At 44.9% G+C, this 25,609-nt stretch overlaps 1 protein-coding gene across 2 annotated transcripts in view; it reads right to left on the bottom strand.

Moving 5' to 3' along the window:
• The window catches only part of ARIH1 (ariadne RBR E3 ubiquitin protein ligase 1), a 137,104-nt gene that overhangs the window by 48,511 nt on the left and 62,984 nt on the right, over window positions 1-25,609 (bottom strand). For both annotated transcript variants that reach the window (XM_005280991.5, XM_065558561.1), the window contains exon 3: window positions 7,343-7,487. In XM_005280991.5, the coding sequence (XP_005281048.1) occupies window positions 7,343-7,487 (145 nt within the window). The remainder of the gene's footprint in view (window positions 1-7,342; window positions 7,488-25,609) is intronic.

The raw sequence follows: 25,609 nt of genomic DNA, 5'->3' as shown, positions 1-25,609 counted from the left end.
GGAGAGCAAGCTACGGAGAGAGGGTGAGGATGCAGTGAGCAGGGCAAGGTAGATCCTGGGTTGCCCTTAAATTCAAAAAGTGATCTTGGGCATAAAAAGATTGGAGACCATCCCTGACAGGTGTTTGTCTAACCTGCTCTTAAAAATCTCCAGTGATGGAGATTCCACAACCTCCCTTGGCAATTTATTCCCCCAGATCCCTTTCCACAGTACTCCTTCCTAGGCAGTCATTTCCAATTTTGTATGTGCGCACCTGATTGTTCCTTCCTAAGTGGAATACTTTGCATTTGTCCTTATTGAATTTCACCCTTTTTACTTCAGACCATTTCTCCAGATCATTTTGAATTTTAATCCTATCCTACAAAACACTTGCGGCCCCTCCCAGCTTGGTATTGTCCACAAACTTTGTAAGTGTGCTCTCTATGCCATTATCTAAATCACCGATGAAGATATTGAACAGAACCGGATCCAGAACGGATCCCTGTGGGTCCCCACTCAATATGCCCTTCCTGATAACTATTCTCTGGGAACGGTCTTCCAACCAGTTATGTGCCCACCTTATAGCAGTTCCATCTAGGTTGCATTTCCCTAGTTTATGAGAGGGTCATGCAAGACAGTATCAAAAGCCTTACTAAAGTCAAGATATATCACATCTACCACTTCCCCCCATCCACAAGGCTTGCTACCCTGTCAAAGAAAGCTATCAGGTTGATTTGACATTATTTGTTCTTGACAAATCCATGCTGTTACTTATCACTTTATCATCTTCTAGGTGTTTGTAAATTGATTACTTAATTATTTGCTCCATTATCTTTTCGGGTACAGAAGTTAAGCTGTCTGGTCTGTAATTTCCTGGGTTGTCCTTATTTCCCTTTTTGTAGGTTGGTACTATATTTGCCCTTTTCCAGTCTTCTGGAATCTCTCCCATCTTCCATGACTTTTCAAAGCTAATCTCTAATGGCTCAGATATCTCCCTCAGTCAGCTCCTTGAATATTCTAGGATGTTCTTCATCAGGCCGTGGTGACTTGAAGACATCTAACTGTCTAAGCAATTTTTAACTTGTTCTTTCCCTATTTTAGCCTCTGATCCTACCTCATTTTCACTGGCTCATTCACTATATTAGACCAATCGCTACTAACCTTCTTGGTGAAAACTGAAACAAAACACTTCTGCCATTTCCACATTTTCTGTTATCGTTCCTCCACCCCTCATTGAGTAATCCCTACTGTCCACAGCACAGCCACAGCCCCAATGCAAAAGCTTGAATTCAAATCCAAACTAGGTGGCTGACAGTGATCTCAGGCATGAACAGAGACCCATGCCTTTCATTTAAAAAAAGATTAAAGGGCCTAGTTTTCCTGCACCATTTCCCCCAGATTCTTCATATGCTGAAAAAAAACCAGGATCTCCTTCCATTTTGCCTAAACTTTATACCCTCACCCTGGAGGCTTTCCCTAACAGACACTATCCTCCTTCCAGCTAAGCTAAGGACTAGACTAACCCCTACACTACTGCTCTCAAGGTACAAAGGAAAGCAGAAACACATACAGTGAGCACTCAGGCTACCTGAGAGAACAGGAAATGGAGCAAATGTAACCATATGCTCCCTGGTATGTGTTCCAATATACTGGTCCCAAAATGGTGACAGGGAGGGGACTTGCAGTCGTAAGTTTTACCTTTGCTGTTCATAGCACAGTAACTTTATTTAACCTCAGGGGTTTCTTTGGCCACATGAAAATCCATGTCAAGTGTCAGTATGAAATTTCCAGAACATTATCTGATGCCCCCTTCCCTTCAATCCTGACCTGTGAGAACCCCTATTCCAAGAGTGATAGGCAATTCAGTTATTACATTGTTTTGGCCAACACGCTACTGCCAACTGTGCTGAGCTTGCTGTGTGTAAAACCCTCCATACTTAAATCACTGGTATTCCCATGGTGGTACAGGAAACAGAACTGACAAATGCAGTCTGCCACTGCTTTAAAATATTACTTATGGAAGATTTACTGGAAGCTGAAAGAACTGAAGCAATTACACGCCCCACCCCCGGAAAGCAGAATACTGAGATAGTGTATTTGCCTGTGGGGAAAAAAGGGCGAGATTTTACTGAACAGGAAGTTTATGAAGAGCACCGGAAGACATGCATGGAGGCTGGCAAATGTATTCAAAGCACAGGTTTGGAAAAACCAGGGAGCAGGAGTAACACCACACCATGTTTCCACACTTTCAGCTAGATCAGCAGTTCTCAACCAGAGGTCCAGAGCCTCCTGGGTGACCACGAGCAGGTTTTTTGGGGGGGGGGGGGTCTATCAAGCAGGGCTGGCGTTAGCCTTGCTGGAGCCCAGGGCAGAAAGCCGAAGCCCAGGGTCTCGAGCCCCACCATCCGGGGCTGAAGCCAAAGCCTGAGCAACTTAGCTTTGCGGGGCCACACAACTGCATTGCTTGCTGCCCCCCAAAGCCGGCCCTGGCTTTTATATGCAGAAAAATAGTTATTGTGGCATAGGTGGGCCATGGAGTTTTTATAGCATGTTGTGGGGGTGGGGGTGGGGGGTGGGGGGCAATCAGAAAGAAAAAAGATAGAGAATCTCTGAACTAGATAATTTCCCACTGTGATATTGAGGAAGTAGTGCCCATTCCTCAGCCAAGAAAACAGTCCAAACAATCCAGGGCCTGAAAGTGTGAAGATATTAACTTCATGGACACTGACTAATACCCAGATGCTTAAAAGCAGCATGTGGAGAAGGGGCTATGGCAGATGTCACAGTGATGGGCAAAGTATAAATATGTAGCGGCAGTACGGATATGGGCAAGGAGCCCACTTGGGGCAGGAGGCTTGAGTTGAATTTACTATGCTCCACTTTCAATATAGAACACTGGAAAGTGTTTTTTATGGGGGGAATGGGGGTTGCGCATGCACACTCTAAGAGGTAAGGTGACCTGTAAGTGAGGGGGTGAGGGGTGGGGGGGGAGAAATCAGACATGTGCCCTTTCTGCTTCATTATGATAGATAAAAGGTACTCAACGTTTAAGATGGCTTCTTTGCTTTCTTAGAACTCTGTATTAGGAATGCTAAGTTTGGCTGTCCCTGGCTTTGCTAGACTTGCTGGAACTCTCAAAAGAACACCGATATTTAAAAGTAAGTAAAGATGTCCCTTCTCAGTTATTTAAGTTAGGCAGTTTTATAGTCAATCAAAATCATTTCGCTCTTAGCCAGGTTTCACTTTCTCAATACTGCAATGTCATAACCCTACTAACTCTTCAGTCACCTAACTTTTCCAAGGTAGACTAGACATGAATTTCTAATGAAAAACAAGTATGAATTTCTACTCAAGCAGATTTTTTTCAATATCTTTATACAACAAAGCGGATCCACATACTTTTTTCTCCCTTGCAGTTCACCTTTAAAGGCAAAGAAGGAGTGCAGAAGGCTCTGAAGACACAAAGAGAGGAGGACGGGGCAAGTCTATATTTCCTCAACCATTTATTTGCATTTCTGGAGACAATGTTTTATTCCTTACTGGCTAGAGAGTACCCAATGGTAAATTCCTCCAGTACAACACAATGCTGAGAATCTCCCAGGTGGTGGAATCTGTGCATTGCTCTTCCTTCCACACAGAGCTCGCACTGCCCATTCCTCTCTGGGGAAAGTCTTGCAGCCATGCCAGTCAACAACACAGTACGCTTTAAGGCAGCTCATAAAACCAAAGTGCAAAATGGAGACCTGAAAGGTAGGCTAATAAACACACCCAGCATAAAAATGGAAAGCTCTCATGTCTTGATTATATAAAGGTTTCCTGTTTTCAAAAGAGATCAAACCAGGGTGCCATTTGTTTTTGAAGATCATTCTCACTCCATACGGAACTGTAAGTTCAAATAAAGAAAACAAAGTTCCTGATGGATGTTGATTGCTGGCAAAGCCACAGAATGTATTTCAGACTTACATTTTTCTACCGATCTTATCCTCCCTCTCCCTGTTTGTTCTGTCCATCTGTAGTATCCCAATACCCAAATTGTCAGCTTTCTGGGACAGGAATTGTCATGTTATTTGTCTGCACAGCACACAGCAGCCCTGAATCCTTGATACTGATAACTTACATTTGGGAAAGTAAACTGCCACAACAACTCAGGAGGCTGAACTACAGCCACTGGAGGACCATTTCACCCAAGCTATTCCACGAACACAGACCCACTGTGCATATAGTATAAAGAATTAGATAATTCCACATCTGCTAGTTTTATTCACTGCAGAAGACTGTGTAATTTTATTTTCCAGTCATTTCCCTAGACTCCCCATTTCAGTTTTAACCTATCATGTACTCTTTTAAAAAGTTTTCTATCTTGTCCTACTTTAGTTATATCCATCAGCTTCTCCTCTAGTGTTTTTTACAACACTCTGAGTTTTAGACTCGTGACATTTCTTTGCATGTCTCATTGTGTATCTGACCTTTTAAAAAATAATTTGATCTAATGGTTTCGTCTGTGCTTTGCTGAATGGCTTTACTGCATTGCTGCCCACAACCTGACAGCCCTGAGCCCCGGCACTCCCCCCGAGGCTGAAACCAGGAGTGGAACCATAGGACTGAAGCCCTGAGCAGGGCCGCCCAGAAGATTCAGGGGGTCTGGGGCAAAGCGGGGGAGCTGTGGCGCTTGTACTCACCCGGCGGTGGTCCAGGTCTTCGGTGGCATTTCGGTAGCGGGGGACCTTCAGTCGCTCCACATCTTCGGCAGCACTGAAGGGCCCCCTGCCGCCGAAATGCCGCCGAAGAGGATCACCGCCGGGCCAGGGCTCGTGGGGCATTTCGGCGGCAGGGGGCCCTTCAGTCACTCCACGTCTTCGGCACCACTGAAGGGGCCCCGCCACTGAAGAGCCAGACCGCTGTCGGGCCAGGGCTCGTGGGGCCCAGGGCCAATTGCCCCACTTGCCCCCTCCTCTGGGTGGCCCTGGCCTGAGCCCCAGCACTCCCACCCCCCTCAAAAGCCCTACACCCCTGTGCTCCCGAGGGTCAAAAGCTCCAAGCCCTTCCCCTTCGGAGCCCTGACAACCCCGCCATTCCCTGGGGAAGCTGCAGCCCCAATCCCCTGGCTGAAGTCCTGAGCTTTTGCTTTTCTTTGGTTTGCGCTGCTGCCTGACTGAGGACTTCCCATTCCACAGGGTCTGGTTCACCATTAAGTCCGTAACTCTGGTGCTCATATTTTTGAGGTTCTACTGCAGGGGTGGGCAAATTTTTTGGCCCGAGGGCCACATCTGGGTGGGGAAATTGCATGCAGGGCCATGAATGTAGGGCTGGGGCAGGAGGTTGGGGTGCAGGAGGGAGTGCAGGGTGTGGGAAGGGGTGTGGTGTGCAGGAAGGGGCACAGGAGGGATGCAGGATGTACGAGGGGACTCAGGGCAGGAGGTTGGGGTGCAAAAGGGGTGCGGCGGGGGCTCAGGGGAGGGGGCTGGGGTGCTGGAGGGGTGCGGGGTGTGGTAGGGGGTTGGGGTTCAGGAGGAATTTGGGGTGTGGGCTCTGGCCTGGCACCACTTACCTTGAGCAGCTCCGGGGTGACAGTGGAGCACTCAGGAAGGCTCCCTGCCTTTGGGTGGGCAGAGGGCTCCGCATGCTGCCTTCGCCTGTGGGTACCACCCCTGAAGCGCCCATTGGCTGCATTTCCCCGTTCCCGGCCAATGGGAGCTGGGGCGGAGGGGGGGGGGGGGGGGGGGGGGGGGGGGGGAGTGCCTGCAGGTGAGGGCAGCATGCGGAGCCCTCTGCCCCCCCAAAGGCAGGGAGCCCATAGTTTGCCCACCCCTGTTCTACTGTATCTGCATGAAAAATCAGAACTGGCATTTGCAAAATTTTGAAGTTTGAAGATGTGCTTGTATCCCTTTTTGCTTCTCTGATGAATTACCATCCCCTCCTCAATTCATGTTCATATTGCAAATATTAGGCCTTAATTAAAAGTAACCAATCTGTCTCCATCCACTGGTAGGGAAACCCTATATTTAGTCATATGGAGTAGCACAGCAGAATGAAGAGAAAATTATATCCTATAGTCTGAAATTCTTATTTCTCAAGAACAGTCATCCCCCAAATATGGTCCTGTCACATTTAGCAAACTTGAAACCTGAAAAATAGTGTTCACTTTAAAAAAATCCAGGGAAACAAGTTATTCCTCTGCAGTGTTCCAAACGCTTCATTGCATCCTTGTGCTAGTACATGAGATCCAAAATCGGAAACTGATTTTCAGCAAGATGACAAGAAACTAGAGACTATTTTCACTGTAAACAAAACCTAAAATAGTTAAAATTTTAAATTTTAGAGCTTATTTTTAAAAACCAATGATTAAGAGAGGAAATAAATTGGTTTTTAAACATTCTGTACTGAACTGAAGAGCGGGAATTAAAAGTAGAGGATTCCTGGGGAGGAGGAGAGGATTACACAATTCCATAGTCCCTGCCATGTAATTTGGATTTAATGTGCTGCTATAGGACACTGGGGCCTACAATACTTGTGAAGTATAACTGTTGCAGGAGAAATAGCACCCTGAACTCTGATCCTGGAAAACAAAGGCTTTTCAGTTTTACCTAGATTAGAAGTTTCAACACCTAGTGCAGTGGTTCTCAAACTGTGGGTTGGGACCCCAAAGTGGGTCACAACCGTTTAATGGGGTCCCCAGGGCTGTTAAATTTGTTGGGGCCGGAGACTTCAGAAGTCCAAAGTCCAAGCCCCACCACCCAGCACTGAAGCCCTCCAGCTTTGGTGCCCCCTAGAGTGGGGGGAGGGGTGGGGGGGGTGGAGAGAGGGGGCAAGGGAAGAGACAGCTAAGGCTTCGGTTCCCTGGGGTCTCGTAGCAATTTTTGTTGTCAGAAGGGGGTCACGGTGCAATAACGTTTGAGAGACCCTGCCCTAGTGACTTCAATGTCCCTTTGCAAAGGTAATTTTTTGTTTGGAGCAGTTTTCCTATTTCTCAGTGCTTACACAGGTTTTAAGTGGTAACACATTTAAAGTAATCAGTTTGCCCATAAAACATGCAATTAAGTTTTCACTCTGACTAAAGGTGATTCTTCAATTTAAGGTTTCAGAGTAGCAGCCGTGTTAGTCTGTATCCGCAAAAAGAAGCACAGGAGTACTTGTGGCACCTTAGAGACTAACAAATTTATTAGAGCATAAGCTTTCGTGGACTACAGCCCACTTATATGCATCCGAAGAAGTGGGCTGTAGTCCACGAAAGCTTATGCTCTAATAAATTTGTTAGTCTCTAAGGTGCCACAAGTACTCCTGTTCTTCTTTCTTCAATTTAAGAAAAGAGACTTGCACTGGGCTATAAACAATTGCCCTGTGCCTTGAGCTGCCAGGTACTCACCGAGTTGGGGTAGTTCAGATAGCAGATCTGACAAGGCATGTCCTGGGCTGATGACCTTGTGTTCATTTGACGTGTTCGAGACTTTTTACTTGGGTTAATTACATGACACTCAGCAAAAAGCTTCTCCAAGTTGCCATCAAAATACCTGCATGATGAACACAGGAAGGGGATGAGAATGTAGCCACCACACTTAAAAATATGAACAGAAATAAAACAGAGGCATAATTATCTAACAATTATTTCTTTTCAAACAAGCTAGACCCTAATTTTTGACGAATTAAATAATTTTGCTTGTACCAGAAGACAATTTTAATTCAAATTCTGTGTTAGTGTCTTTGATCAGGTTGTGCTTTTGAGTAAATTGTACTAAATTCACAGTTATGTCCAGAGTTTCAGAAAAAAACTGTTCGAAACCCTGTTACTTTTAAAAAGAATAGGTCCAGACAATAACCCTTCATTGGAACACTGGCCAGGACTGTACTATAAAGACTTTAAAAACTGGCAAATGTATAACTTAAAGGAGATTTGGGGGCCTGAATCCATTTCCCGTGGAAACCTATGGGTGTGTCACAGGGCATTGCAAAGTCCTCATGTGAATTCCAGCCAAGTTAGTACACAAATCTGAGGGAGATGAAGACCAAGCATATGTTTAACCTTCACCTTCCTATAATAAAGTAAAATTTAGACTGTATGGTTATGAATTTGAGTGACAACTAGATATTGCCTGAATTGGGAAACATGAACAAAGGCATCCTTCAATAAAATTTCATTAGACAATTTGATTCAGGGCCAGTAAAGTAGAAGTGATGATGTGTTCTGGAATCAAAAAGCTAGTTAGGTTTTCTGACAGAGTCGCCTGCTATTTAAAAAAAGCAAGTTGTTTTTTTTAAATTGATATTGTATAGGGCAATGAGAATGAGACAGGCAAACAAGTTGACAGGAGAATTTGATTAGAGTGCTTCAGCCCCACAGACAGCAGTTTCCATCCTGACAGCTGAAAGACTAATAGGCAATTAGCATAGAAAGCTACAGATGAAACCACAGAGAAAGTCCAAGTAAATGTATATTCCAGTTCCCTTTGATCAAAAGAAGCTTAAGTTAAAGGGGCAATGGGAAGAGTTCTTCATACAATTCAACGTCTTTACACTAGTTTGACACCCTTGGAGCCTTTTGTGCCAGGTAAATAGACTGAAACAGAGGGCTTGGCTACACTTGCAAGTTAGAGCGCATTAAAGCAGCCCCAGGCACCCTAACTCCCAACCTGTCCACACTGGCAAGGTATTTAGAGCGTCTGGACTCTGCAGCTGGAGCGCTCCTGGTAATCCATGAGAAGCATAATGTTTGTTGCACTTGTTGCGCCTCGGCTGAAACACCCCAGCATCAGCGTGAACAAGGTGTTGTATTACTGCGCTTTGATCAGCCTCCGGAAACATCCCATAATCCCCCTTAAGTCAAGTGGCCACTCTTGTCATTGTTTTGGAATCGGCTGTAGGAATGTGGATATCCCCTTTCAAAGCTCCGTTTCTGACAGCCAGCATGCTGACATTTCTGACAGCCAGGACAAAGCAAGCCATTAGTGTGGAATGTTGCTTGCTGTGAGTGAAAGAGAGAGAGGCGGGGGGGGGGGCGACTTAAAAGACAGCATGCTGACACAGTCTCAGCACCCTAAAAACCCTCCCCCCCCACATACACACACACACCACACTCCCTGTCACACTCCACCCACCCCCACCCCCCCCGCATTTGAAAAGCACAGTGCAGCCACTTGCACGCTGGGATAGCTACCACAATGCACTGCTTTTTGTGGTGTTGCAGGAGCTGCTAATGTGGCCACACCAGTGCGCTTCCAGCTGAGAGTGTAAACACTCGGCAGCGTTTTCCCTGCTGCAGTCTCCGAAGGCTGGTTTAACTCCCAGCGCTCTACATCTGCAAGTGGAGCCACGCCCAGAGAAATGGTTATCTAGTTTATTTTGTCTGTGAGCTCCAGCCTCATCAACAGGAAAGTTCCAGAACAGTAATTATGTCCTTATTCAAAGGGACAGGCCTTACTCACTCAGACAGGAAAACAAAAAAGAGACCAAAACCAGATCAACACTACACACTTAGTGTAACTACATTGCTCGGGGAGGTGAAAATACACACCCCGAGCAACATAGTTATACTGACCTTAAACCCCACCTCCCCCGTGTAGTCTGTGCTATGTCAGCAGGAGAGCTTCTCCTATGGACATACCTACCGCCTTTTGTGGAGGTGGAGTTATGCTGACAGGAGAGCTCTCTCCCATTGGCTTAGACAGTCTTCACCAGAAGTGCTGCAGCTGCCCTGATGCAAGTTTGAAGCCTAAATCTGCCCCCAAGCATGTAACTTCTCTTTAGTTTTTATTGCCAAATCCATCCCAAGGTCTCAGGCAGAGTTTGTACGCTCCATTTCCCTGCATCACTGTCCTAACCTGGCATTCAGGTTTGCAGCAAGTAAAGAAATTGTGGGTAGAGCCGGAAGAAAAATATCAAACCTGTCAAAAAGTTACCTGTTTGCCAAAATCTGATGAAAATGTTCTGACCAGTGCTAGTTACGTATTAGCAAAGGTTCTCTTTTCCTATCTTAGGACTGTACTGCAATTTAAACTTTCCAGATAAATATTAGATGTTTACTACCACCGTGGAAGTTAGACTGTGCTTACTTCTGGTGGCAGATTGAAGCGCTCTACTCTGTCACTGTATCACTATCAGATCAACCCAAGGACGCTGAGAGCCAGTTACTTGACATAATAAAGCAAGTGCATCTGGCTCAGAATTTAGAATTCAGAATCCCCTGTGCAATTCACTCCCTTCAGAGGGTTTCCCTAAGTGAAACTGGCCCTGTAATCAGAACTTACAAACAATTCTGGCACACAAGCAGCAGAATTCTTACTAAAATAATTCTACAGGAAGCTAAGTTTGAGACAAATGTTGAAAGTCTCTCCAGCCTTCAAATCCGTACTATGACAAATGAACAAACTATGGAATTTATATAGCCCCCCCATTATTATACTATCAGAATGCCTTACAATAATGAATGTATTCTTCTAACACCTCTATGAGATATGTATAAAAGAGGCACAAACACTAAGTAACTTGCCTGTGGTGGACCAGGAAATGAACTAGGACTCCCAAAGTTGTAGGCTAGCACCCTAACCACCACACTCTCTTTCCTCTCTAATTATTCCTGGGGGAATTCTGTGCCACTTCACAATGCAGAATTTTGCAGAAATTAACGTTGTGCATGCAGAATTTCCTCCCCCCCCCCCGCCCCTCCCCAGAAATGGGTTGCAGTGCTGCTAGCCACCACTAGGGGCCACTGGACTCGGCAGAGCCCAGCTTGCACATAGAAGAGACTGCAGGGGGAGGGAGCAAGAGGGTTCCTGGCAGCTGCAGTTCCCAGCATGTCCTGAGGGAAGGAGAGGATGGTGCGCAGGAAACTCAGTACAAGCCTGGGATCAAGCATCAAGTTGTTTCTCCTTCTGGATCCCTGGACTCTGGGAGTGTGGGAGAGGGGTGTGGGTATCTGGGCAAGGGGTCCCCCCCATGGTTGGGTTTTGGAGAGGAGGGGGTTCAGATGTATTGGCTGGGGGGGGCTCTGGGGCGGGGGGGGGAGAGGTTGTGGGTATCTGGCCCTCCAATTGGGCTCTGGGGGGGGAAGGGGCAGAGAGACAGGAACTGGGTTGTCAAATTTGTGTGTGCGTCTTTATTGTTACAGACATACTTGCTGACAGGTATTTGGAAATGAATTACCAAAATAATTGAAACTAGCATGATTATGTAGCATTATTTTGACAAACAACATTTGCAGAATTTTAAAATATTGTGTGCAGATTTTTTTAGGGCAGAATGCCCCCCAGTAGTATCTAATCCACCATCAACATTCTAACATGAAGTGTTTTATTAGCTGAGTGGTGTCCCAAACAGAGAGGCTTAGAATCATAGAATATCAGGGTTGGAAGGGACCTCAGGACATCATCTAGTCCAACCCCCTGCTCAAAGCAGGACCAATCCCCAACTAAATCCCCAAATCCCTAAATGGCCCCCTCAAGGAGGGAACTCACAACCCTGGGTTTAGCAGGCCAATGCTCAAACCACTGAGCTATTCCTCCCCCCTCCCTTCCATGCTCGTTACTGGTTAAAACACACTAATAAAACCAAAGGAGAAAAAATTTTCCCTAGTGATTGCCAATTTGCCATTATTCTTTCTTCATCTTCATTCCCCACCCCACTTCCCTTTTTTAAAAAGCATCACTTTTCTTCCAAGTCTCACAGCCACTGTTACCCCAGTATTTTCATGCCCCTCCTCCTCCATCACAAGGCTGGCAAGTTGAAGACCGCATTGGCAGAAGGGTTCAGGAAGATTATCATTCCCTTCTCCGTGAATTACAGAGCAGCAAGAGGATTTGACTTTGAAAACATATCAAGATATCACAAGAACTTCCATGAGGCTGTGGCAGGTTCCCAGTGACTCACCAAGCCAGACAGATGAACAGATTAACTCAGTTCATTGTAAATGGCTCAACATGGGGGAACAAAAAGGGCTATTTGCTGTGACAGCACTTCCTCCCCAACAAAAGTCGGACAGTTAAATCCAACCCAGATGGCAATTGCCCTAAAGTCACCACCCTTTGATAGTGATTCAGTAGAACTGGTTTTGATTGTCTTAATTCTATTTCCAGCAAACAGTTGTCCATGTAGCTAGGTGTGTGGAGAACCAATCATGGTCAAAGAGAGAATCTTTAAAAACCATGTATCTAATTTGCCCCAAATCACGACATCTGAATGCTAGTCCCTAGTGGGAACTACAAAGCCTCCTCTCACTGGGCAGTCCAAGCTGCTTGCTGGAAAGAAACACCTGTCTCACACAAAAGCCTGGGACTATGCCAGCTGGAAGAATAACCAGCTAACCTCTCCTTCCCGTCAGGTGGGGCTAAGGCTGCTTCAATTGTTCCAGAGCCCAGGAGTTTTCAGCAATTCTCCTCCAGCTGTACATGTATTAAAAGGCTTTACACGCCAAATTAAAAGCCTATTAATATTTTGTAAATGAAATTCTATTCTCTACCACCATTAACTGTAAGAATTCTGCTACTTGTATGCCAGAATTGTTTGCAAGTTCTAATTACAAAGGAAGGATGTAAAATGAGAACCAAAATTGATTCAATGAGCCCCAAAGGGATATCAAAACGTTCACAACGGAAAAGATACTAAGGACATGAGCAAACTTCTTATGGTATAATCATAGAACTGGAAGGGACCTCGAGAGGTCATCTAGTCCAGTCCCCTGCACTCAAGGCAGATTAAGAATTATCTAGACCAGTGTTTCCCAAACTTGGGACGCCGCTTGTGTAGGGAAAGCCCCTGGCGAGCCGGGCCGGTTTGTTTACCTGCCGCCTCCGCAGGTCCGGCCGATCGCGGCTCCCACTGGCCGCAGTTCACTGCTCCAGGCCAATGGGAGCTACGTCCCTCGGCCCGCGACACTTCTAGCAGCTCCTATTGGCCTGGAGCAGCTAACCACGGCCAGTGGGAGCCGCGATCAGCCGAACCTGCAGAGGCAGCAGGTAAACAAACCGGCCCGGCCCACCAGGGGCTTTCCCTACACAAGCGGCATCCCAAGTTTGGGAAACATTGATCTAGACCATCCCTGACAGGTGTTTGCCCAACCTACTCTTAAAAATCCCCCAATGGAGGAGATTCCACAACCTCCCTAGGCAATTTATTCCAGTGCTTAACCACTCTGACAGTTAGGAAGTTTTTCCTAGTGTCCAACCTAAATCGCCCTTGCTGCAATTTAAGCCCATTGCTTCTTGTCCTATCCTCAGAGGTTAAGAACAACAATTTTTCTCCCTCCTCCTTGTAACAACCTTTTATGTACTTGAAAACTGTTCAGAAAATTAAGTCAGAAGCATCCTATTAGGGCTCATTTAGTCCATTTCCCCAATGTATCAACTATAACAATTCAATTCAGCAAAGCTATTTTCTCAGTGTGTAGGATACCCGAGAAACTACAGAGGACCCTACCTACAAGCTGGTCATAAATGTTGCAGCAAGGACCTTGATTTGTAGCATTGCAGGGCCACAGATTCAGCGAAATTTATTAATTGAGTTTTAATGAATTACACTTATGTGAGATGGCGTTCTGGCAGTGGTGTTGGAGAACCGGCTTCTGATCCCTGGGAAAGTGCTGGAGAGATTTTAGGGATCTGTCCCCTCACAAGAAGGTGTTGAGGCTTTTAGGAGTGGGATGGGGATGTCTGTCTCCCCCATTCTCCTTTAAGGGCAGGCTGGAGACCTGAACTTCTAGTTTCCCCAGCCGAACAGCCAGCTGCTACCCCACTATTTCCAATCTCAATATCCACCATTGCAGCCAACAAATGAGCATATTAATTTGGCATTACGCCACACCAGCCAGCAGTTTATATAACGATGCTGACATTTCAAATGTCGTTAGGGTTATGAGTTAACATACCATTAAGATAATGGGGCCAGTTCACATCTGTTACAGCAGTTGTTTGAAAGGGTTTGCAGACTCAGATAAACGCTGCATAGGCATTAGAGCTCAGTGTAAAATTTCTGAATTCTGCAGGAAGTAGTAAATTTGGGAACACCACAATACATTGGGCCTTGGCACAGTTTTTGATGTTAGTTAAGAGACTAAATTTGATCAGGGCTTGTAATTCTCTTCAAATATAGTAAAGATATGGAGCCAAAAAATCTAGAATGCTTTAATAAATAAACTCATTGATAAAATAAATGAATATAATGGGTATGCAATGTCAAGTCAAGTGTAAAAGTATTAGGCAGGCCAAAAGAGAATTTAAAGAGCAACTAGCGAAAAAAAATAGCAAAAAAAAATTCACATACATCAGAAGCAGGAAGCCTGCCATATAATCAGTGGGGCCACTAGATAATCAAGGAACACACAAAGAAGCCTCGGCCATTGCAGAGAAATTAAATGAATACTTTGCATTAGTCTTCACTAGAAGGGAAGTGAGGGAGATTCCCACACCTGCACCATTCTTTTTAGGTGACATATCAGAAGAACTGTCCCAGATTGAGGTTCTGAAACAAACTGATAAATTATACAGTAATAAGTCATTAGGACCAAATGGTATTCACCTGAGTTCTGAAGGAACTCAGATATGAAATTGCAGAACTACTAACTGTGGTATGTAACCTAGCACTTAAATAAAGCCTCTGTACCAGATGATGGGTGGATAGTTTATATGACACTGATTTAAACACAAAAAAGGCTCCAGGGTCTCTCATGGCAATTACAGGCCACTAAGCCTAACTTCAGTACCAGGCAAATTGGCTGAAACTATGGTAAAGAACAGAATTATCAAACACAGAGGAACATATGTTTTATGAACCCAGTTATACTTTGGCTTTCACATCCCCCGACAATAAGTTCGACAACTTCACTGTGCGTTGTATGAAGAAGTACTTTATGTTGGTTTTAAACCTGCTGCTATTAATTTCATTGGGTGACCCCTGGTTCTTGTAAAAAGCAACAGAGGGTCCTGTGGCACCTTTAAGACTAACAGAAGTATTGGGAGCATAAGTTTTCGTGGGTAAGAACCTCACTTCTTCAGATGCAAGACTTGCATCTGAAGAAGTGAGGTTCTTACCCACGAAAGCTTATGCTCCCAATACTTCTGTTACTCTTAAAGGTGCCACAGGACCCTCTGTTGCTTTTTACAGATTCAGACTAACACGGCTACCCACCTGATACCCTGGTTCTTGTGTTATGTGAAGGGGTAAATAACACTTCCTTATTCACTTTCTCCACACCATTCATGATTTTATAGACCTCTATCATCTTCTCCCTTAATAGTCTTTTTTCCAAGATGAACAGTCCCAGTCTTTAATCTCTCTTCAGATGGAAGCTGTTCTGTACCCTCAGTCATTTTTGTTGCCCCTCTCTGCACCTTTTCCAGTTATAATATATCTTTTTGGAGATAGGGGGACCAGATATGCACACAGCAGTGGTGTGCGCGTACCATGGATGATGATATTTTCTGTCTTATTATCCATCCCTTTCCTAATGGTTCCCAACATTGTTAGCTTTTTTCCCCACTGCTGCAGCACATTTAATGGATGTTTTCAGAGAACTAGCTACCATGACTCTAAGATCTCTTTTTTGAGTGGTAACAACTAATTTAGACCCCATCACTTTGGGAAAAATATTCCCAACTAGATTTATAACGCAGATTATTTTGCATTTATCAACACTAAATTTCATCTGCCATTTTGTTGCCCAGCCACCCAGTTTTGTGAGATCCCTTTGTAATTTTTCGCAGTCCCTGGGGGACACCACTATTTACCTCTCTCCACTGTGAAAACTGACCATTTATTCCTACCCTTTGTTTCCTAGCCTTTAACGAGTTACTGATCCATTAGAGAACCTTCTCGTTTATCCCATGAATTCTTAGTTTGCTTAACAGCCTTTGGTGAGAGACCTTATCAAAGGATTTCTGAAAGTACAAGTACACTATATCCACTGGATCACCCTTGTCCACATGCTTGTTGACACCTTCAAAGAATTCTAATAGATTGGTGAGGCATGATTTCCATTTACAAAAGCCATGTTGACTCTTCCCACTCCTCCCAAACATATCATGTTCATCTATGTGTCTGATAATTGTGTTCTTTACCATAGTTTCAACCGATTTGCCTGGTACTGAAGTTAGATTTACTGGCCCATAATTGCCAATAGAGTTCCTGGAGCCTTTGATTTTAAAGTCAGTGTCAGACTAACTATACTCCCATCATCTGGTACAGAGGCCGATTAAAGTGGTAGGTGACATACCACAGTTAGTAGTTCTGTTATTCCATATTTGAGTTCCTTTAGAACTTAGTGACTGTTCAATTGATCACTTTGTTCCAAAACCTCAAGCTGGGACGGTTCCTCAGATTTGTCACCTAAAATGAATGGCTCAGGTGTGGGAATCTCCCTCACATCCTCTTCAGTGAAGACTAGTGCAGAAAAATCATTTAGCTTCTCTGCAATGACCTTGTATTCCTTGAGTGCTCCTTTAGTACCTCGGTTGTTCAGTGGCCCCACTGATTGTTTGGCAGGCTGCCTGCTTCTGATGTACTTAACATTTTTGCTGTTAGTTTTTGTGTCTTTTGCTAGTTGCTCTTTGAATTCTCTTCTGGCCTGCCTAATTAGATTTTTATACTCAACTTGCCAGAATTTATGCTTCTTAATATTCTCCTCAGCGGAATCTGATTTCCAATTTTTAATGGATATCTGTCTCTAACCACCTCTTTTACTCTGTTTAGCCATAGTGGCATTTTTGGTCCTCTGTTTTTATTACTATTATTATTTGGGATATACATTTAGTTTGAGCCTCTATTATGGTGTTTTTAAAATGTTTCCATGCAGCTTGCAGGCATTTCACTCTTGTAATCGTTCCTTTTAATTTCTGTTCAACTTTCTTCCTCATTTTTGTGTAGTTCCCTTTTTTGAAGTTAAACATTATTGGGTGGGTTTCACTGGTATCTCCCCCCTTCTTCCCCCCCCCCCCCCCCATGTATATAAAATTTAATTTCATTATGATCGCTAGGGTTAAGATTTTGGCACAGTGATTTTTATTAAAATTCACAGGCCAGCAGCCTGAGCCCCACCACCCGGGCCTGATGTGGAAGTCACTGAGGTTTGTTAAAGTCATGGATTCCATCACCTTCGTGACCAAATTATATCCTTAATAACTGTTATTACCGAGCAGTTCAGCTATATTCACCTCCTGGACCAGACCCTGTGTGCCATTTAGGATTAAATCATGAATTGCCTCTACCCTTGTGGATTCCAGGACTAGCTGGTCCAAAAAGCAGTCATTAATGGTGTCTAGAAATTTTATCTCTGCATCCCATCCCAAGGTGACATGTTCCCAGTCAATATGGGGATAATCAACCCCCCCCGACCCTATTATTACTGGGTTTTCTGTTTTCATAGCCTCTCTAATCTACTTTAGCGTTTCACAATAACAGTCACCATTCTGGTCAGGTGGTTGGTAGTATATTCCTACTGCCGTACAATTATTCAAGAATGGAATTTCTATACATAGAGATTCAGTGGTACAGTTTGATTTATTTAAGGTTTTTATTATATTTGACTACGTTTTCTTTCATATATAGTACCACTCTTCCAGCAGCATGACCCATTCTGTCATTTGTATATGTTTTGTACCTTGGTATTACTGTGTCCAATTGATTATTATCTTTTCACCACTAACCACTACTTTTCACCTGAGGTGGTCTTCCTCCTCTAAATGCCAAATTAGTAACAATTTCAGAACGACTATTTCCCCTCCCTCCTTCCTTTCAATTTTTGTCAACAACAGCTACACTGTTACAACGTGAAAAGTTTAAAATGATCCTCAACATGTCACACTTCACTAAAGGTTGGGGATAAAGCTGGCTCAGAGTTAGACACACAAGTAAACTGGAATTCTTTGGCAGATTTCAGAGCAGATTTGGAAGTACTGAGATACCTCGAAGTACAAGTCACATGTTCAACTTTCTTCAACCAGAGTTTCAAGCATTTTGGTAATACATGATCCTCAAAAAAAGGGTCAGGGAGTTGACTCAGGTAGGCCCCTTCTGGCAGTGTTAAAATCATGCACTGGTGGGATTGACAGAAGGAGATTCTGTAGGCCAGACTTTGCTCTGACCCCATTACTTTCAGAGGATTTGGGTGAGTAACTAACTACCACTCTAATTGCAGGCTTGTAAACAATTGTGATACACAGGAAGTAAAATTCAGCTCACTCTCAGCTATGCTGTATCTGGAAGGCTCAAAATAAATGAAATTATTTTTATTCCACCTATTTCCTGCTTCAAGACTTTTAGCCACATCATTTTGAAGAAACTGATGTGACTATTTAAATACTCTTGGGTGCTGCGTGAAGAGAATTACAGAAATATGCAAACAGACAATGAAGATGCACGACATGACAACTAGTTACAAGGATTTGGTAGGCAGTTTGGATATCCAGGTCAGTGTTTTTAAAAACCACAGTTTCCTAGTACAGGATTACTGTATTTGTGAGTCTCTCACTCTGGAAAGGGACTATGTAAAAATAGCACCTGCTTAGTGAAAGAAGAGATCTGCTCCCTATATATATTCAGTGATCTCTATTTTAATGACTTTTTTCTTTTTGCAGAAACATAACTAGAACAGAAGATAATGTTAATCCCAGAAGAACAGGACAATTTACATTCCACTGTAAACAGCAATGTATCAGACAAATTTGTAGTAAAGACCTTCAGGCTAGGGCATTTAGTCATTTCTCAAGCTCTGAAAATCTGAGTAGAAACAGTCTGACATGGTAGTATTGAGTCTTATGTAGTGTCTCCAATTGAGTGTTTCTTTACAAAGTTGTAATGCTGTTTCTAACAATGTTGTATTTTAAGTTTTTGCATTAACTATCTGAGCCAGATTCCTGTGCAATGGAATTATATGAATTCTAATTTGGGTAAGTGTCCACCAATATAGCACATGAATTCCCATTTATGAGCATGTAGGATATCAGCTATCCAGCACTGAATCAGGGTCTTAACATCTAGTTTTAGATGTAGAGAATTTAAATCAGGCCCATTCTTCACACTTGATAGAATTATGCTCACTGGGGACTACAGGCTTTAGGGAGTCCATCTTTTAACTAAAACATTTTTGTTGCCCGTCTAGTCTACATGAGGTTCAAGGACACTATTAGGAAGAACTATTTCATATTAGGAAAAACTATTTCACTAGGAGAGTATTTCACCAGAAGCACTGGAATGGGTTACTTAGGGAGGTGATGGAATCCCCACTCTTAGAGGTTTTTAAGGCCCGGCTTGACAAAACCCTGGCTGGGATGATTTAGTTGGGGTTGGTCCTGTTTTGAGCAGGGCGTTGGACTAGATAACCTTCTGATGTCTCTTCCAACCCTAATCTTCTATGATTCTATGATCCTCTTAGTAACAACAAAACTCAATCTCAGAACTCACATGCTATTAAGCAACTTCCCTGATTTAATGGGAGTTATTAGCATATGATAGTGTGAATGCATTTTCAAGTTCCCGTTTCAACTAATCTTTAGTAAACAGTCATTCTGATCGCAATTGCACATGAAAAGTTTTACATTCAAAGGTATTTTCTTCCATGTAACAAAATACTGTACTTAGACTGGAGATCTGAATACAGTAAAAGCTTTTTTAACCGGCATGCTGGGAGAACGGGGGCAGTGCCGGTAAATTAAAAATGCTGGTTAACTCAGAGGGAGGGGGTTGGTGTTTGGGAGAGGTGCGTGGGAGGGGCTATGGGAAACAGGCTATAGGAGTAAGTTTGGGTCCGGGATAGGGTTTGGGGTGTGGGCTCGGGGTGCCGGAATGGGCGGGGGGGGGGGGGGGGTGTTGGTCGCAGTCGCTCACCGTCGGCGGCTCCCTGCCCTTGCTGCTCCTGGTGCCCCCTACAGCTCCCATTGGCCATGGAGTCAGTGCTCGGGAAGGGGGGGGGATGGAGGCAGTGTGCCTGCAGAGCCACCTGGCCATGCCTCCACCAGTAACAACAGGGATGGGGAGCCACTTGCGGGGAGCAGCCAGAAGTGAGTCCCCTCCCCCCCGCATCTGGCATCCCGAGCCCCACCCGTGCCCCAACCCCCGATCCCTCCCAAACCCAAACTCCCTCCCAGAGCGCGCCCTGCAACCCCTCCTACACCTCAGCCCCCTGCCAGTCCCACATCAACCGCACTATAAAATGGACTTTCAGTGCAGATCAGAAATACCAGTTTATAGAGCTTGCCGGTTGGTGAAGTGCCGGATAAAAAAGCTTTTACTGTAATATGGAAACATGCCAGAGGCATTTGGAAAATGGTCTCAATGGGTATTAGTTGTTCCAGCGGACAATTTTTTTTTTTTTTTTTAAAGGACACAGATTTCAAGTGATTAAGGAGGGAGAGAGTAGGTGCCCACTCCCAATGGCTTTCAAAAGAAATTAAAGTGCCTAACCATCATGTGTGCCTTTGAAATTTTTATATCATTCCCAGACAATAGCTATATTAACAGAGTTAAAATTTAGAGTATCTATCAATAATTGGGAGTAAAATGCATTATGGGAACACAGGAATTACCTCCAAAACAAATATTACAAATCCAAGAATTCCTTGTTAAGGTTAAGCTTCAAAGATATTAAAACATTTTAAAGGTTTGAAATCTAGAAAAATTAGATATACATACTCCTGAAAATCTCAGTATTTGATGCAAGGTTATATGAGGAGATTGTGGCCCCAACTGCTATCTGCTGTGTGCAGAGTACAGTAAACATGTTATGCCACAGCTTATTATATACAGCCAACACATCTTTCACTGAGTCAGCTATGCCAGCCCCCAGAGGCTCCTTACTTATATGTGCCAGAGAAGACTAGGTTTGTGACGCAGCCACCTAAGAACCATCCTAAAAGATCACCAATCAAGCACCCTAGATTTCTACTTCCTTTGGGCACTGTGGGGAAGGAGTTAATACATAATCCCTTCTATCAGCCCAAACTGACTTTTTTGCTATCAAGAATGGGGATGCATGAGAAACCATCTGGGTGCCACTAAAGCCATGTCACCTTCCTCTGGTATCTTACCAGACGACATAACATGACACTCGCTCCCCAACCTGATTTTGTGCAATTTCAGATATTTACCCGTTTGCCAGAGGCCTTGGAAATTCAAGCTGTTTGATGCCTTGGAATTCAAGGAAAGGGCACAAGTGCCTTACTGATTAAAAGGAATCAGAGCGGGAAAAGGGCCTGTGGGCTATCCCATAGGCTGTCAAACAGGTCCAATCAGATTGCAACCATCTTCCCTTTTTTTATGGTTGGATGGAGGACACTGACACTTTGTTGTAACATGAAGTCTTAATACAGAAGAGGTTGAAAATCATTGTCTTAATCATATTTTGATTTCTACGGTGGCAAACCAAGGCAACCATTTCTATCTAGTGTCCAACAAGGATTTGACTACTATAGTCAGCCTTCCCTGAAGTCCTTAGTGGACTCAATGTGTTAAGGACTATATGGCTCTGTAAAAAACGTTTTCACCCCTCAGCTCACAGAAAGCCATGCCAATGACTTTTATAGGTGTGATGTATTCTCATGTATTATCACAATATTTGGGTTGCAAACATAATAGGGGCATTTATGTTTAAAGTACTTTTATTGGAATTTGTAAATCTCAGGGAAGCACTTCTATTGGAACTGGGTATTTTAAAAGCTCATCTTTACAAAAAAGTTGGGCCAAATTTGACAGAACTATCATTAATCCATACCCTAGAATTTCGGAGGGCAGCTTCCACAAACTCATGAAACTAACTGGATTTTTCCGCTGGACACTAGATTGGCCTGTGACAGAAAATTGAAGAAACTACAAACAATTCGTTCTTCTTTCACTGTCATGACTCAAAACTCCTGGTATGAGGCAATAACTGGCTCTGCTGCTAAGTCTACTGTAACCACACTATTTGCTACTATGCTTTGCGATTAAATAAAGAATGAAGTGATAACACAGATAGTTATCACAAATGAAAGTTGCTGATAATGCTGTTTTTCCTCCAGCACAAAACTAAGGTTTGCCTTCACTGCAACAGATGGCTTGAGTTACTACACTCAAGCTAGCGAGAGCAGACACTAAAAAAATACCACTAGAACAACACAGAGTGATCAGGTTAGCAGATGATGAGCTGTTGCATCCCACTACATTACTAACTTGAGCATCAGCAGCACTCAAGCTTCAACCCACCCTCCAATTGAGCAGATAGCTGGTGCTTTCAGCTCCAGCTAACTCAAGCTAGAGATGTGTGTATATGAACAAGAGTAGGTTAGCAGCACCACTGAAGTTAAACACAAGTCCTAAGACAATGGACCTACGCTCCCTATCATGGGAGAAAGACCATGTTCATTGCTGGTGATGAATGAGGACAAAACCGAGCCTGACTTTCATATCCCCTGGGTTTATATAGTGGGCAAACAGTGATTTTTCCTGGTCAACCACAAGCTTTTACCATAAAATCATTGAGACATGAACATAGCACCCAGACAATACCATTTTAACAGTCATTTTCAGGCTAGTGCTGCGCTTGAAGACTGAGTAACAAGTATACCTTTTTTCAGTATCCAAAGAAGTGATGTCAGGTGAGTGGCTAGAAAGATATTGTGACGGGGCAAGGCCAGATGGCTATAAGAAAGTAGTGAGAAACAGGTATGTTAGCCCCAGGCTAAACAAATCCCTGTTACCATGGTAACCAAATGGCAGTTGCTCCACGTTAATCAAGACAGCTGGGGCCAATTAAGATCCTTCCAGAAAGCAGTGGAGACAGCTAGGTTGATTGAGACACCTGAAGCCAATCAGGGGCTGGCTGAAACTAGTTAAAAACCTCCCAGTTAGTCAGGTGGGCACGCATGTCAGGAGCTGTGGGAGGAAGTTGTGCTGTTGGAGAGACTGAACAGTACACACCATATCAGGCACAAGGAAGGAGGTCCTGAGGTAAGGGTGAAGTGGAGCTTGAGGAAGTGGGGACTGTTGTGGGGAAGTAGCCCCGGGAATTGTACGCGTCTTGTTTCTAAAAGGTCAGCTACCATAGCTGATACTATTAGGGTCCCTGGGCTGGAGCCCAGAGTACAGGGTGGGCCTGGACTCTCCCCTTTACCTCCCCCGATTAATCACGGAGACTGGGAGACAACAGAATCTGTGCAATGGAGGATAGTTTCTCCTCACCTCCCTCACTGGCTTATGATGAAAAATGGCTCAATAGGCTGTGACCCTTGTCTCTAGAGAGAGAAGGGTTACATGGAGGGTCACAGTGAGCCTCTGAGGCTAGTGAAATCCGCCAGGAAACGCGGGACCCACGGAGACAAGGACAGAGCTTTGTCACAATATGAAAAGTCATGAAAGGCAACTGTTCACTTCATAAACTTCACATATGTACAGGTGGACTAACTCAGGCTGACCATTACAACTTTGAAGAGAGGTTGAGCCAAGGGCTGGAAGGAAGATGGGTTAGGATCTTGAGAGCTGGTGTCTGGTAGTCTTGATCCCACTCCAACTCATCTTCAGAAGTAGAAATATTAGAAAACAATAAAACTAAACATACTACTCCATAAGCTGAAGACTACCACATCTGATCATGGAAAAACCGGTTACCTACCTTCTGTAACTGTTGTTCTTCGAGATGTGTTGTTCACGTCCATTACACATTAGGTGTGCGCGCATTGCGTGCACGGACGTCGGAAACTTTTTCCCTCAGTGGCTCCCGTCAGGCCAGCAGGCCTCCCCCCCGCCAGAGCGGCACCCCGCTCTAGCATATATCCCTGCGGGCCCGACCCTGCCTCGGTTCCTTCTTGCCGGTGACTCCGACAGAGGGGAAGGAGAGTGGGAAGTGTAATGGACGTGAACAACACATCTCGAAGAACAACAGTTACAGAAGGTAGGTAACTGTTTTTTCCTTCTTCGAGTGATTGTTCACGTCCATTACACATTAGGTGACTCACAAGCTTACCATTGGAGGAAGGTAGGAGTCAAGGAACAATTGATTGAAGCACAGCCCTGCCGACCACCGCATCCTCTGGTCTGATGATGGATTGCGTAGTGGGCTGTGAACGTATGCACTGACAACCAGGTCGCCGCTTTACAGATTTCCTGGAGTGGAACCTGTGCCAAGAAGGCCGCCGAGGACGCTTGGGCCCTAGTCGAGTGAGCCCTGATCTCCGGGGCTGGGACACTGGCGAGCTCATAGCATGTGCATATGCAAAGCACAATCCATGCTGACAAGCGTTGCGCCGAGATAGGCTGGCCTTTTATTCTCTCTGCAATGGCAATGAACAGTTGCGTCGACTTGCGGAATGGCCTGGTCCATTCCAGATAGAATGCCAAGGCTCTACGGACATCGCAGGCTGCGGTGGCTTGGCTCCATATGGGGCTTAGGGAAGAACACCGGTAAACAAATGTCCTGCCCCATATGAAATTGCGTGACCACCTCCGGAAGGAATTTGGGGTGCGGCCTCAGTTGCACCTTATCCTTATAAAAAACTGTATAAGGGGGTTCTGAGGTGAGGGCTCTCAATTCTGATACCCTCCTAGCCGATGTGATGGCCACTAGAAACGCTACCTTCCACGAGAGGTGCATGAGGGAGCAAGAGGCTAGGGGTTCAAAGGGCGGCCCCATGAGTTTAGTTAGTACCAGGTTAAGATTCCATGGAGGGACCGGCGGGCGCGAGTAGGGAAAGACCCTTTCCAGCCCCTTGAGGAATCGGACTACTGTGGGGTTGGGGAACACCAAAATCCCCAACTCTCCAGGGTGGAACGCCGATATGGCGGCCAGATACACTTTAATTGAGGCAGGGGCGAGCCCTTGATGCTTGAGGTGCAGCAAGTAGTCTAGTATTGATGGGACGGAGGCCTGTAGAGGCTGTATGTGATGAGGCTCACACCAGTGGGAGAACCTCTTCCATTTGGCAAGGTAGGTCGCTCTTGTGGAGAGCTTCCTACTACCAAGAAGAATTTGCTGGACCTGGTGGGAGCACCTGTGTTCCGTATCGTTTAGCCAGAGAGATACCACACCGTGAGATGTAGCGACAGTAGGTTCAGGTGGAGTAGGCGACCCCGGTCCTGCGTGATGAGGTCACGATGGAGGGGGAGGGTGATCGGGGCGGTCATGGACAGTTCCAGCAGGGTCGTGAACCAATGCTGGCGTGGCCATGCCGGTGCAATGAGGATGACTGTCGCCTTGTCCCTGCGGATCTTGAGCAGGACCCTGTGGATGAGCAGGAATGGTGGGAAGGCATACCTCAGGCTCCTGCCCCACTGAATCGCGAAGGCATCTGCCAATGAGCCTGGGCTGAGGTTCTGGAATGAACAAAACTGCGGGCATTGGCTGTTGTCCTTGGTGGCAAAGAGATCCACCTGGGGAAACCCCCACCTCTGGAAGACTGAATGTAGGATGTCCTCTCTGAGTCCATTCGTGCATGCGGTAGGACCTGCTGAAGTGGTCCGCTAACCCGTTTTGGACCCCTGGAAGATATGCTGCCAGCAGGTAGACTGAATGGGCTATATAGAAGTCCCATAGGAGGAGCGCCTCGTGACAGAGGGGAGAGGATCAGGACCCGCCCTGCTTGTTTATGTAAAACATGGCGGTAGTGTTGTCCGTCAGAACTGACACTCTGTGGCCTTCTATGGTAGTGTGAAAGGTCTGGCAGGCGAGGCGAACTGCCCTTAACTCCTT

The sequence above is a fragment of the Chrysemys picta genome, chromosome 10 (genome assembly GCF_011386835.1).
Source record: "Chrysemys picta bellii isolate R12L10 chromosome 10, ASM1138683v2, whole genome shotgun sequence".
NCBI classification, from domain to species: Eukaryota; Metazoa; Chordata; order Testudines; family Emydidae; genus Chrysemys; species Chrysemys picta.
This window is presented reverse-complemented; position numbering and strand designations above follow the sequence as displayed.